The sequence below is a fragment of the Mauremys reevesii genome, linkage group 24, assembly GCF_016161935.1.
Source record: "Mauremys reevesii isolate NIE-2019 linkage group 24, ASM1616193v1, whole genome shotgun sequence".
Taxonomy (NCBI): domain Eukaryota; kingdom Metazoa; phylum Chordata; order Testudines; family Geoemydidae; genus Mauremys; species Mauremys reevesii.
In genome coordinates this window covers 21,272,586-21,287,396 of record NC_052646.1, presented here as the reverse complement: position 1 = coordinate 21,287,396, position 14,811 = coordinate 21,272,586, and the positions used below count along the sequence as shown (strand labels likewise).

At 57.8% G+C, this 14,811-nt stretch overlaps 1 protein-coding gene across 1 annotated transcript in view; it reads right to left on the bottom strand.

The window, feature by feature from the left end:
- Positions 1–256: 256 nt before the first annotated feature.
- POU2F2 (POU class 2 homeobox 2) overlaps positions 257–14,811 on the bottom strand; it is a 29,001-nt gene continuing 14,446 nt past the window's right edge. Inside the window, exons 13-16 of the mRNA XM_039513088.1 lie at positions 6,472–6,538; positions 5,533–5,704; positions 5,197–5,270; positions 257–3,213 (exon numbers count right to left, since the gene is read on the bottom strand). Coding sequence (XP_039369022.1) covers positions 2,885–3,213; positions 5,197–5,270; positions 5,533–5,704; positions 6,472–6,538 — 642 coding nt within the window. The 3' untranslated portion in view covers positions 257–2,884. The remainder of the gene's footprint in view (positions 3,214–5,196; positions 5,271–5,532; positions 5,705–6,471; positions 6,539–14,811) is intronic.

The window sequence follows — 14,811 nt, the reverse complement described above, 5'->3', positions numbered from 1 at the left end:
GGTGAAAAAACAGCAGTTTCAAGTCTGGGTTTTTTTGGTTGGTTCTTGTTGGGGTTTTTTGGTATTTTCTGTGTTTAAACCCAGATGTTTCGGTCCATTTCTTTGTAAAACAGTTTCACAGTATGTTCATTTTGTGTTGTCTCAAACCCACCTGAACTCTATGAACACAGCTAAAAGCAGGAGCTAAAATGAGGTCAAGATTCTTTTTTTTTTCCTTTAAAGAAAGGTTTGTTTGTTTTCAATGTTTTTTTTTTTAAACTTTTCCATTCTGTTCTTTAGTTGCCGGGTGGCATTTTCTCATGGCTAACTTCCTTCTCTGAAAGGAGCAAGACTTTGGTTCGCAGGCGTTGAAAAAACAAAACGAAACAATCACGCACGAAAATTAATCCAACTAAAAACGAAACAACCCAAAGAAAAAGTTGTCTTTGTGTTTTAAAAAAACCAAACAATATCTCAGCGTTGAAAGAAGCCGTTTTTTAAAGCTTTTCCGCCCGTGGGGAGGGCGCTCAGGACTCTCCATGAGCCCCATCCCATTCTGGCGATTCGGTTTATTTGGAACTGGTTTTTTGGTCCTTTTGTCACATAAACCAGGGCTTCTCAACGCAATGTCCATGAGGTATTTTTTTTAAGACAGAGAAAGAGCGTTAGGCCATCAGTCTAGTCAGAAAAAGTCGACATGCCCCTTTAGGTCCATTGTTTCAAATCCTTTCTTCTTCAATTCAAGGGGTTTATTTGAGTTTTCTTGGGTCACTTTGTTATGAATTTTTTTGGTTCAAAGTTTTTTCTCGCATCCCGAGTTGTTGCGGTGAGAGCAAACGTCTTCATGCCGTTGTTTTTCTGTACATAGATCCAGCGATTTTTTGGTTTCTTTTGGAAAATGTAAAGAAAGCTGAAATTCCCGGTTTTCTGTGTTTGTCTTTTTTTGTCAGGCACTGGAATATGATTTTTTTTTTCAGAACGTAGATATAAAAATAAGAATAAACCATTATATGTCCTTCCCCTGCTTCAGAAAATAACCCCAGAGATACCCGCGCTGAACGGAAAACCGAACAAACGGAATGGAAAACGACTGGTAGAAAATATGAACTTAGCAACCCTCTCTGCTCCATTGCTGCCTGCCCTGGGAGCTCGCAATCCTGCAAAGTGCTGAGCACGGGAGCCGCCTGCAGCACTTTCAGTTGCCCCGTTGACAGCACCGGACCTACGCAAAGCATGGAAGTGTCCCCACCCGCCAGAGTCTTTGCAAGGGCGGGAGCCGGGGGGGTTGCATGAAGACTGTGCAGCAGTTTAAGCAGAGGGGTGAGTTTAAAGCGATTTAGCCAGATGGCTGCAAGCCCCGTCGGATGAGCCGATTCCAGGCTAAATCAGGCTTATTTGGGGTTCGCTAGATTCAGAGCAGCTTGAAGCTGCACCGCGGACACATGGCAGGGTCGTGGATTCCCTCGGCTCCGAGAGCTGCCCAACTGGAGGCTGCTTACAGATCTCTCAGAAAGGCACCCAGGCTGGATCCACCATGGCGCAGCCCCTGCCACCCAATGGTTAATACCTCGCACTGCTAATCACTGCGCCTTCCTGGAATTTCTCCAGCGTTAATTTGGTTCTTGCTCTGCCTTGCTCTGCCAGGTTAAAGATTTTCTCCCCGTGAAAGGACGTAGATGCTGTCATCACGTCACCTGCCCGGCTCCTTTCGGAGAAGCTCCTGAAGTCTCTCACTACCAGGCGTTTTCACCAGCCTGTGGCTCCCTGTCTGATTTGGAAAAGCAGAACCCTGCAGGTAAGTCTGTGCAGCCGGGGCGGTTCGGTTAAACTGAAGCACAGCGTCCCCATGCAGGCCCGGCTCTGATAAATGCGGCAGGCAGATCCGAAAACCCCTTCGGAAACATCTTCCCGAGCGCTACGGAAAAGCCACCTTCCCGCCCGGTTAGTTTTTTACAAAAATAAAAGCAAATTGAAAAAATAGAGATTTATCAAATCGAAAGCAAAAGCGAGTTTGTTAAGAGCGTGACTCTGACGTGAAAAGAGCCTCCCACCCGTCCCCCGCTAGCCCCCTTCCCAGATGGCAAATAAAAATCAATTCATAATAAATAAAAGGTTTCAAAAGACATTCGACCGGACACAGAGGTTAGAAAAGTTTGTAAAAAGCCTTTGGGCGAAGCTAGGACTGGTCATGGGTTGGGGTTTTTTGGTGTGAGATTTTTTTTTTCATATTATTTCCCTTATTTCTTCTTCCTGTGCAATCAAAAAAACCCACTTATTTTTTCTTATGTTTCCCCCCAAAAAATGTCCAAGAAACACTCTGAGAAAAATCAAATAAAAAGAATTCCAAAAACCAAATCCGCTGGCCGAAGAGCGACTCAAGCCGCCCGTCTGGCCAGCCCCCCGCTTTCAACACACGGGAAATCAAAGGCGAGATCGCCATTGAGAATCACGAGCTTTCAAACGAAACGAAACAAAACGAAAGACCGCAATCCAATCTGGGTTCTTTGCCTTCTGCTTTCGCCACCTTCGGGGGCACGACCGCACGATTTTCTCCAGGCCCAGCAGAGCTGGAGATTGGATTTTCCTCGAGGAAAGCGCCAGTGCTGCTCCAGCGTCGTGCCCCTGGGAGCTGGGGCTCTGGCGAAAGCGGCAGATCCCACGACAGACTGCGGCTGGGCCTGGTTCTTGGGCGTGTCGGAGGGAATAAGACATTCCAAGCACGGCCCCGAATCGCCAGTGCCGGGGGAATTCGGCTTTGGTTTCTCCATCTCGTCCCTTGGTTCGGCTGCTCTGGGTTATTTTTGGTTGATTTCTTCATTTGGCTGCTGCTGACAGTTTTGCTTTCACTCGTCTCTTGCCGCCTCCCCTCCTTGCGCGGCACCGGCGGGCAGCGCCCTGCCCCCCCTCACGCCGTCTTGCCGTCCGGCTCGGAGGCTGCCGGCCCGGCGTGGCCCGGGGGCGGCCCGGCCGCCTCACTGGAGGAGCTGCAAGAGGAGCAGGTGGAGGAGGAGGAGGAGGAGGAGGAGGCGGAGGTGAGGCTGGGGGACTTGCTGGACAGGGAGACCAGCCCCACCCCCCCCGGGGTGGCGCTCAGCAGGGGCAGCCCCGCGTGGTTCAGGAAGAGCGGCGAGGTGACAATGCTCTGGCTCCCCGGGGTGCTGGCCGTGGTGCCCAGGACCAAGTTACCGCTGGCATCAAGACTGGTAATGGGCAGGGTTCCACCACTGGCCAACGCTGCGGAGAGATTGGCGGATTAGCTGGAGAGGCCACCCCCCATTCGCTGCCCCCCAGCCAGCCAGTCCCCGCCCTGGGGCCGGGTGGGAGCTGGCGCCCCCTAGAGGGGACAGGCCCCTGCCCCATTCACTGCCCCCCCCTGAGCCAGCCACTGCCCTGGGGCCGAGTGGGAGCTGGTGCCCCCTAGAGGGGACAGGCCCCTGCCCCATTCACTGCCCCCCTGAGCCAGCCACTGCCCTGGGGCCGGGTGGGAGCCGGCGCCCCCTAGAGGGGACAGGCCCCTGCCCCATTCCCTGCCCCCCAGCCAGCCAGTCCCGCCCTGGGGCCGGGTGGGAGCTGGCGCCCCCTAGAAGGGACAGGCCCCTGCCCCATTCCCTGCCCCCCTGAGCCAGCCAGTCCTGCCCTGGGGCCGGGTGGGAGCCAGCGCCCCCTAGAAGGGACAGGCCCCTGCCCCATTCCCTGCCCCCCCTGAGCCAGCCACTGCCCTGGGGCCGGGTGGGAGCCGGCGCCCCCTAGAGGGGAAAGACTCTGCATCCCATTCCTCCCCCTGCCCCCCATCCAGTGAGCCCCCGGGGGCCCCAGGGCCGCAGGGGCAGCGTGTAGGACACAGAACAGACAGTGTGGGAGGGGCGGTTAGTGAGTGGATGGGATGGATGGTTACTGGTGACTACGGTGCCGGCGACAGGCCATGGATGGGATGAGGGGGACCCAGACTGAATGAGCAGGCGGGAGTGTCTGGGGTGCCGCCGGCCGGCCTCGCGCACACCTTGCACACTCAACTGCCAGGACGACACACGCACCTGGCCCCACAGCCACACTCCTCGCACGCACACCCCCGATCCTCACACACACACGGATCTCTGCACACGTCTGTCCTCCCCGCACGCACACCCCCGATCCTCTCACACACACGGATCTCTGCACACGTCTGTCCTCCCCGCACACACACCCCCGATCCTCTCTCACACACGGGTCTCTGCACACGTCTGTCCTCCTCGCACACACACCCCCGATCCTCACACACACACGGATCTCTGCACACGTCTGTCCTCCTCGCACGCACACCCCCGATCCTCTCACACACACGGATCTCTGTACGTCTGTCCTCCTCGCACGCACACCCCTGATCCTCTCACACACACGGATCTCTGTACGTCTGTCCTCCTCGCACGCACACCCCCAATCCTCTCACACACACGGATCTCTGCACACGTCTGTCCTCCCCGCACGCACACCCCCGATCCTCACACACACAGAGATCTCTGCACACATCTGTCCTCACACGGATTTCTTAACACATCCGCCCTCCCAGCACGCGCCCTCCTGATCCTCACACACACACGGATCTCTGCACACGTCTGTCCTCCCCGCATGCACACCCCTGATCCTCTCACACACACGGATCTCTGCACACGTCTGTCCTCCCCGCACGCACACCCCCGATCCTCTCACACACACGGATCTCTCCACACACGGATCTCTGCACACGTCCAGTCTCCTCGCATGCACACTCGCAATCCTCACACACACATGGATCTCTGCACACGTCCACCCTCTTCGCACACACGGATCTCTTCACGTCCGCCCTCCTCGCATGCACACTCCCGATCCTCACACACACACGGATCTCTTCACGTCCGCCCTCCTTGCACGCACACTCCCAATCCTCACACACACTCACAGATCTCTGCACACATCCGCCATCCTCACGTGCTCCCATCCGATCCTCTCACACACACGGATCTCCGCAAACATCCACCCTCCCCGCACGCACACTCCTGATACACACACCTTCCAGATCTCTGCTCTCCCAGGATTCCTTGCACGCTCACACTCGGCCTGTCCCTCTTGTGCCCCTGCACACGCTAACCCCCCGTTCCTCCCAGACAGACCTGGCTCCTGAGCCCCCACACTCACACCCAGGCACGTCCGCCCTGGCCGGCCGGCAGAGCAAATGGCAACATGCCTGCTCGTGCCACGAACCTTGGATGGTGGCCAGTGGGTTGGTGGCCATTAGTGCCGGGTTTAACCCCGCGTTCACCCCTAGCACTGTGCTTCTGAAATCAAACCAGACGCAGGAGGTTAGGCCGGGGAATCCCCCAACACCCTCCCGTGGCCAGGGGCACGTGCACCCCACATCACTGGTTAGAGGCATGTACGCCACCCGCCCTGGCTCCAGGCCCCTCGGCAAGGGTGCCACCCCCCCACCCATGGCACCGGAAGCACCTGCCCCCTTAGGGGGGGAGTTACCGTGCCAACGTAGGGCAGTGTCATCCCTGCCACCCCCTTCAGTCCCTGTCACGGCCCCCCCCCACTTACCCTGTGCTGGGATTCAGGCCCGACAGGCCGATGGCCGAGTGGCTGCTGCTCTGGGGGCTGGGGTTGGCGCTGTTGGGGGGGGGCGGCGTGGCGGAATTGATGGTGGGGGGCCCCCCGCCCGCTCCCGTCCGGCTGGGGGTCAGGGAGCCGACCGCTGAGGATAAGGTAGTCACTGCAAGAGAGAAGTGGGGGTGGACAGGGGGATCAGGAGAGGGAGCAGCTCATCCCCACGGGTCTCTGTTTGTGTAGGCCCTATGCAAACACAGCGCCTTGGTCTGCCCCCGCCAGCTGAGTTTAGGTAGGTTCTATGTAAACACTGGCTTTCAAGTCCTCATTCAATCTACTCCCTGTTGGCCAGGTAGTTTGTGCAGGTCCTAGGTAAACACAGTGCCCTGCTGGCTCAGTCTCCCGCCATTGAACAGGTCCCATTTCTCTAGGTTCTACTTAAATAAAGGGCCTCAATCTCACTCTGCTGACTGAACAAGGTCCTGTTTGTGCAGGTCCTATGTAAATACAATGCCTCAGGCCCCCTCCCCCCAGCAGGATCCTGTTTGTGCAGGTCCTATGTAAATACAATGCCTCAGGCCCCCTCCCCCCAGCAGGGTCCTGTTTGTGCAGGTCCTATGTAAATACAATGCCTCAGCCCCCACCCCCAGCAGGGTCCTGTTTGTGCAGGTCCTATGTAAATACAATGCCTCAGCCCCCATCCCCCCAGCAGGGTCCTGTTTGTGCAGGTCCTATGTAAATACAATGCCTGAGCCCCCACCCCCAGCAGGGTCCTGTTTGTGCAGGTCCTATGTAAATACAATGCCTCAGCCCCCATCCCCCCAGCAGGATCCTGTTTGTGCAGGTCCTATGTAAATACAATGTCTCAGCCCCCGTCCCCCCAGCAGGGTCCTGTTTGTGCAGGCCCTATGTAAACAAGGGGGAAGGCCACACCTGTTGTGCTCAGACTGCTGGAAGCCTGGGAGAGCGGGAGACTCACGCCGGGGCCTGGACTCGTCACCTGGGCAGAGAGACGGAGTGTCGGGGTCACGAGGCGCCCACCTCTGGGGTGAGCTGTTGGAACTCCCCATGGGCAGGGTCGGTACATACCATGGGAGAGTTGGGGGGGTTGTACCATGTGAGGGCTGTACGGGGTGGTTCGAACCATGTGGGGGCTGTGCGGGGGTACATCCCAGGGGGGGTCATACCATGCGGGGGCTGTACCGAGAGGGTAGTTCATACCATGTGGGGATAGTACCATGGGGGGAGGTATGTACCATGTGGGGCCCATAGCGGGGGGGTCAGTATGTACAGTGTGAGGGCCATTTCTGGGGTGGTAGGAGCCATACCTCGAGGGGGGGTCGGTACATACCACGTGGGGGCGATAAGGGGAGGAGTCCATACATACAATCTGGGGAAGGCTCTACTGTGGAGGTCAGTATGTACCATGTAGGAGCCATACGGGGGGTGGGGGGATGTCGGTATATACCATTTTATTCAATCTATTTATCGCTGACCTCGGAACCAAGAGTAGGAGTGGGCTGATAAAGTTTGCGGATGACACCAAGTTGGGAGGTATTGCCAATTCGGAGAAGGATCGGGAGATCCTCCAGGGAGATTTGGATGACCTTGTAAGCTGGAGTATTAGTAACAGGATGAAATTCAATAGTGAGAAGTGTAAGGTTATGCATTTAGGGATGACTAACAAGAATTTTAGTTCTAAGCTGGGGACGCACCAGTTGGAAGTAACGGAGGAGGAGAAGGACCTAGGAGTCCTGGTTGATCGTAGGATGACTATGAGTTGGCAATGTGATGTGGCCGTTAAAAAAGCTAATGCGGTCTTGGGATGCATTAGGCGAGGTATTTCTAGTAGAGATAAGGAGGTGCTAGTCCCGTTATACAAGGCGTTGGTGAGACCTCATTTGGAGTACTGTGTGCAGTTTTGGTCTCCCATGTTTAAGAAGGATGAATTCAAACTGGAACGGGTACAGAGAAGGGCCACTAGAATGATCTGAGGAATGGAAAGCCTGTCGTATGAAAGGAGACTTGAGGAGCTCGGTTTGTTTCCCTTAACCAAAAGAAGGAGAAGAGGAGATATGATTGCACTCTTTAAATATATCAGAGGGATAAATACCAGGGAGGGAGAGGAATTATTTCAGCTCAGTGCTAATGTGGACACAAGGACAAACGGATATAAATTGTCAGTTAGGAAATTTAGGCTTGAAATTAGACGAAGGTTTCTAACCATCAGAGGAGTGCAATACTGGAACAGCCTGCCGAGGGAAACAGTGGGGGCGAAGGACCTCTCTGGCTTTAAGATTAAGCTGGATAAGTTTATGGAGGGGATGGTATGATAGGATAACGGGTTTAGTCAATAGGTCAATAATGTGCCACAATGGTAATTAGTACAAAGGGTCAATGTTGGGATATTGTTAGCCTTTTCCAGAGTGTCTGGCTGGTGAGTCTTGCCCGCATGCTCGAGGTTCAGCTGATCGCCATATTTGGGGTCGGGAAGGAATTTTCCTCCAGGGTAGATTGGCAGTGGCCCTGGAGGTTTTTCGCCTTCCTCCGCAGCATGGGGCAGGGGTCGCTTGCTGGACGATTACCTGCTACTTGAAGTCTTTAAACCAGGATTTGGGGACTGCAACAGCTGAGTCAAGGGAGAGAATTATTTCAAGAGTGGGTGGGTCAGCTTTTGTGGCCTGCATCTTGCGGGAGGTCAGACTAGATGATCATAATGGTCCCTTCTGATCTTGAATTCTATGATTCTATGATTCTATATGGGGGCCGTTCCCGGGGTGGGGGGGTCGGTAGGTACCATGTGGAGGCTGTGCCCGGGGTGTTGGTACGTACCATGCAAGGGCAGTACCTGGGGGGAGGGGCCATACCCAGGTTCAGTACGTACTATGTGTGGGCCATACACGGGGGAGTCAGTACGTACCATGTGGGGGCCATACCCGGGGGAGTTGGTACATACCATGTGGGGGCTGTACCTGGGGTGTTGGTATGTACCATGTGGGGGCCGTACCTTGGGGGTCAGAAAAGACGGTTACTCACCTGTAGTAACTGTTGTTCTTCGAGATGTGTTGCTCCAATCCATTCCAGTCTGGTGTGCGCGCCGCGTGCACGGCTCTTCGGAAGATTTTTACCCTAGCAACTCCGGCGGGCTGGCTGGGCGCCCCCTGGAGTGGCGCCGCTATGGCGCTGGATATATACCCCAGCCGGCCCGTCCGCTCCTCAGTTCCTTCTTGCCGGCTATTCCGACAGTGGGGAAGGAGGGCGGGTCTGGAATGGATAGGAGCAACACATCTCGAAGAACAACAGTTACTACAGGTGAGTAACCGTCTTTTCTTCTTCGAGTGATTGCTCCTATGCATTCCAGTCAGGTGATTCCCAAGCCTTACCTAGGCGGTGGGGTCGGAGTGAGACGTGGCAGAGTGTAAAACCGCGGAGCCGAAGGCTGCGTCGTCTCTGGATTGCTGCACCAACGCGTAGTGGGAGGCGAAGGTGTGGACAGAAGACCAGGTAGCCGCTCTACAGATGTCCTGGATGGGGACATGGGCCAGGAAGGTGGCAGACGAGGCTTGCGCCCTCGTCGAGTGAGCGGTGAGGCAGCCTGGCGGCACGCGAGCAAGCTCGTAGCATGTCCGGATACATGCCGTCACCCAAGAGGAAATCCGCTGCGAGGAGACCGGCTCACCCTTCATGCGGTCGGCAACTGCTACAAACAGCTGTGGCGAACGCCGGACGGGCTTCGTCCGCTCGATGTAAAAAGCGAGGGCCCTGCGGACGTCCAGGGTGTGAAGCTGTTGCTCCCGAGGGGAGGCGTGCGGCTTCGGGAAGAAGACCAGGAGGAAGATCTCCTGATTAAGGTGAAAGGCCGACACCACCTTAGGGAGGAAGGCCGGGTGTGGTCGAAGCTGCACCTTGTCTCCGTGGAACACGGTGTATGGTGGACTAACCGTTAGAGCACGGAGCTCAGAGACTCGTCTTGCCGATGTAATTGCGACGAGGAAGGCCGTCTTCCAGGAGAGGTAGAGCAGAGAGCACGTGGCCAGGGGCTCGAAGGGCGGTCCCATCAGCTTGGCCAGAACGAGGTTTAAATCCCAGGTCGGAGTAGGACGCCGCACCGGCGGATACAAGCGGTCCAAGCCTTTAAGGAAGCGGGAAACCATCTGGTTAGCGAAGATGGAACGACCTTCTATAGATGGCCGAAAGGCGGACACGGCTGCCAGGTGCACCTTCAAGGAGGAGACCGCAAGACCTTGCTCCTTAAGGTACCAGAGGTAGTCCAGGATGGTAGGGACAGGGACTACAAAGGGATTGAGGCCTCGTTGATCACACCAGAGCGCGAAACGCTTCCATTTCGCGAGGTAGGTGCATCGAGTGGATGGCTTTCTGCTCTCTAGCAGGACTTGCTGCACTGCCGCCGAGCAGTCCCTCTCTGCGTGGGTCAGCCACGCAGGTACCAGGCTGTAAGATGGAGGGACTGTAGGTTCGGGTGACAGAGCCTGCCGAAGTCCTGGGTGATAAGGTCCGGCCATAACGGGAGGGGCATGGGATCCAGAACGGAGAGCTCGAGCAGCAGGGTGTACCAGTGCTGCCTCGGCCAGGCCGGAGCGACGAGTATGACGTGGGCCCTGTCCCTCCGAAGCTTCTGCAGCACTCGGTGTACGAGCGGGAACGGAGGGAAGGCGTAGAGGAGGTGATCCGTCCAGGAGCAGAGGAATGCGTCCAACAGGGAGCCCGGTGAGTGGCCCTGGTATGAGCAAAACAGATGGCACTTCCTGTTCTTCTTGGAGGCGAACAGGTCTATCTGGGGAAACCCCCACCTCCGGAAAATTGTGTGAACCACATCCGAGCAAAGAGACCACTCGTGGGAGAGGAACGACCTGCTGAGATGGTCGGCCAGCGTGTTCTGCACTCCTGGAAGAAATGACGCTTCCAGGTGAATGGAGTGGGTCATGCAGAAGTCCCACAGGAGCATTGCTTCCGTGCAGAGGAGGAGCGAGCTCCGCCCTGCTTGTTCACGTAGAACATTGCCGTCGTGTTGTCCGTGAAGACTGCCACGCAGCGGCCTTGCAGACGGGCGCGGAAGGTGTGACACGCCAGGCGGATCGCTCGCAGCTCCCGGACATTGATGTGGAGAGCGAGCTCCTGGGGGGACCAGAGACCCTGGGTGTGAAGGTCGCCCAGGTGAGCCCCCCATCCCAACGCCGAGGAATCTGTGGTCAAGGTGACAGATGGGCGAGGAGGACGGAACGGGACTCCTGCACACACGACCTCTGGGTTCAGCCACCAGCTGAGCGAATCGAGTGTCGGCTTTGTGACAGTGACTACCATGTCTATTGAGTCTCGGTGCGGGCGGTACACCGACGCCAGCCAAGACTGAAAGGGGCGAAGGCGGGGCCTCGCGTACGCCGTGACGAACCTACAGGACGCCATGTGGCCCAGGAGGCGCAGGCAGGACCGAACCGTTGTCGTGGGAAAGGTGAGAAGGTCCTGGATGATGGATACCATTGTCTGGTGCCGAGATCGAGGGAGGCAGGCCCTGGCCAAGGTGGAGTCGAGGACCGCTCCAATGAACTCCACCCGCTGCGATGGAGCTAGAGTGGACTTCTCGGCGTTGATGAGAAGGCCGAGGGACCGAAACAGGGATAGTATCTCTGACATCTGGTCCTTTACCAGCTGTCGGGATGTCCCGCGAACCAGCCAGTCGTCGAGATATGGGTACACATGAATGCGACGACGGCGGAGGGCTGCAGCAACTACTGCCATGCATTTGGTAAAGACCCTCGGCGCGGTGGACAGGCCGAAGGGTAGCACCGCAAACTGGTAGTGCGCGCTGTTGACCATGAACCGCAGGTAGCGTCAATGGGGAGGGTAAATTGCTATATGGAAGTACGCGTCCTTCATGTCGAGGGCGGCAAACCAGTCTCCCGGATCCAGGGAGGGAATGATGGTCCCCAGGGTGACCATGCGAAACTTGAGCTTGAGCACATACACGTTGAGCTCCCGGAGGTCCAATATGGGTCGAAGACCTCCCTTCGCCTTGGGGATGAGAAAATATCGGGAATAGAATCCCCTGCCCCGCCTGTCGTGAGGCACCTCCTCTATGGCACCCAGGCTCAACAGAGTCTCGACCTCTTGTAGGAGGAGTTGCTCGTGAGAGGGGTCCCTGAAGAGGGACGGGGAAGGCGGGTCGGAAGGGGGGGCGAAATAAATTGAAGGCGGTAACCCGACTGGATTGTACGAAGCACCCAGCTGTCCGATGTTATCTGGGACCACGCCGGGAGAAAGCGGGAAAGACGGTTGCAAAATAAACGGGAAGGATCCTCGGGCGTCCCATCAAAAGGCCTGTTTGGGCCCTTGAGGGGCCTTGGAAGGTGCCTGGTTCTGGTTGCGCCTGTTACCCGACGGTCTACGGCAACTCAGGCCGGGACGTCTGCTATTGTAGGGTCGCGACCGAGGCTGGTTAAATGGCCGGTAGGGTTGCTGCCGAAAGGACCTTCGCTAGGTAGCCGGTGTATGCATACCCGGAGTGCGAATGGCTATGCGACCGTCCTTCAGGGTCTGAATTCTGGAATCCGTCTTTTCAGAAAACAGACCCTGGGTGTCGAAGGGTAGGTCCTGCAAGGTGTACTGCACCTCCGGTGGCAATGTGGAGGACTGCAACCAGGAGATGCGCCTCATGGTTACTCCTGAGGCCAGGGTTCTAGCGCCTGAGTCCGCGGAGTCCAGAGTGGCCTGGATGGATGACCTGGAGGACTTCTTGCCCTCTTCCAGGAGTGCCGTGAACTCTTGGCGCGAGGCTGTCGGGATCAGCTCTGTGAATTTCGCCAGGGACACCATGATGTCAAAGGTGTATCTGGTGAGGAGGGCCATCTGGTTGGCGATCCGGAGCTGGAGACCCCCGGCCGAATAGACTTTTCGGCCCAACAGATCCATGCGCCTCGCCTCTCTGGATTTCGGCGCTGGAGCTGGTTGACCATGCCTCTCCCTGTCGTTGACCGACTGGACCACGAGCGAGTCTGGTGCAGGATGGGTATATAAGTACTCGTACCCCGTGGGGGGGACGGAGTACTTCCTTTCGACACCGCGGGCGGTGGGAGGAACGGACGCCGGTGACTGCCAGATGGTAGTGGCGTTTTTCTGGATAGTGCGGATGAATGGCAATGCCACCCACACTGGGGCCTCAGCCCCAATTACATTTGTCACCGGGTCCTCGTCCTCAGTGACCTCCGGTACCGGGAGGTCGATAGCCTTCGCCACCCTGCGAAGAAGGTCCTGGTGGGCCCACAAGTCAATAGGCGGAGGGTCTACCGTAGAAGCCCCTGCCACCGCCTCGTCTGGTGAAGATGACGAGGACAGACCTTGGACCACCGCCTCTGCGGGTGGGTCCTCTATGTGGTGGGCAGCTGACTCTGACCGTGGATGGTCCGCGGGATCAGGCGGTAACTGGGCCTCACCTGGTGATGGGGGCGGCCTGCTGACAGTGGCCTCCGGCGCTCTGCGTTCGGAGGCTGGGGTCCGCTGGGGGCAAGGTAGCCCTTGAGCTTCGTATTGGGCCCAGGGGACCCAAAAACCCCACTGCTGTGCCCCGAGGACTTGTCCGTGCGGGGCCGCCTGGAGATGGCCATAGCTGTCTGCCCGCGAAGCGACCGACGAATGACAGGATGGCCACGGCAGTGCGGAGGCGCTGACGGACTGCGCCGTCGAAACTGGCATCCCGTGCCTGGACGGTGCCGAGGGTCGGTGCCGGTCGTCGCGGTACCGAGATGGTGAGCGAGACCATCGACTGCCGCGGTGCCGGGACCTCGACCGGGACCTCGACCGGCGGTGCCGGGAGTGGCTTCTGGAGTCACGGTGCCGGGAACGGTGCCGGGACTCGGACTTCCTGCGGTGCCGACGGGACGGTGATCGGGACCGGGAGCGTCTCCGGGAGTGCGACTGGTACCGCGATGTTGAGCGGTACCGGGACTGCGACCGGCGTCGAGACGGTGAACGGTACCGCGATGGACAGCGGTGCCGGGACTTGGAGCGGCGCGACGGTGACCGTCTTCGGGACTGGGAGCGAGACCGAGTCCTGGAGCGCCGTCTATCCCGTCCGTCAGGGGAAGGGGGCCGCATCATGGCCGGCTTGTCCGCTGACTTAACAGCCTGCACCAGCAGTGCCGGGGGCCGGAGGCTCCGTGCCTCTGTGAGCTCGATGAGCTCTCTCACCGTCAAGAATGTCTCGGGCATGGACGGGAGATGCAGCTCGACGGCGGTTGGCACCGGGGAGCAGGGAGGCACCGGACTCGACGGCTCTTGAGGTGCCGGAGTCAACGGAACCGTGCACGGCTTGTGCACTACCGCAGCCGGTGCCGGAGGTGCTGGTGAAGGCTGGGTAAGCTGTCCCGAAGCAGGAGGCTTAGGAGCCGAGTGCGCCGTCTTCCGCTTCCTCGGTGGAGAGAGGGAACGGTGCCGGGACATCGGTGCCGTCTGCCAAGAATTAGCAGCGTCGGTACTGGGGCGGCTCGGTGCCGCTGGTGCGCTGTGCGCCGAGGACGATCTCGGCGCCGCCAGGGACGGCGCGGGAGGCTGAAGTGCCGCCTCCGTAAGGAGCTGCTTAAGGCGAGAGTCTCGCTCCTTTCTGGTGCGTGGCTTAAACGCCATGCAGATCGGGCACTTGTCTGTCCTGTGAGATTCCCCGAGGCAGCGCAGGCAGGAGTCGTGCGGGTCACCCACGGGCATGTGCCGCTGGCAAGCCGCACAGGGCTTAAACCCCGGTGCCTTGGGCATGAGCCCGCACCGGTTGTGGAAGAAGAGGGGCGAGCCCCCCTAATTCCCTGCTATACTATAACTAACTAAACTTACTCAACTAAACTAACTACTAAACTAATTTAAACCACTATGTACAGAGAAGAATGGAGAACGCGAGGGCCGTGGAGGAAAGGGAGCGCTCCACTGTTCCAACTGGCCGTCACGGGCGGTAAGAAGGAGCTGAGGAGCGGACGGGCCGGCTGGGGTATATATCCGGCACCATGGCGGCGCCACTCCCGGGGGCGCCCAGCCGGCCCGCCGGAGTTGCCAGGGTAAAAATGTTCCGGGGAGCCGTGCACGCGCCGCGCACACCTGACTGGAATGCATGGGAGCAATCGCTCGAAGAATGGACCATGTGGGGTAGGGTGACCAGATGTCCAATTTGTATAGGGACAGTCCCATTTTTGGGGCCTTTTTCTTATCTAGGCGCCTATTACCCCCACCAGGGGCGGCTCTAGGCATTTCACCGCCCCAGGCTGCGTTGGCGGC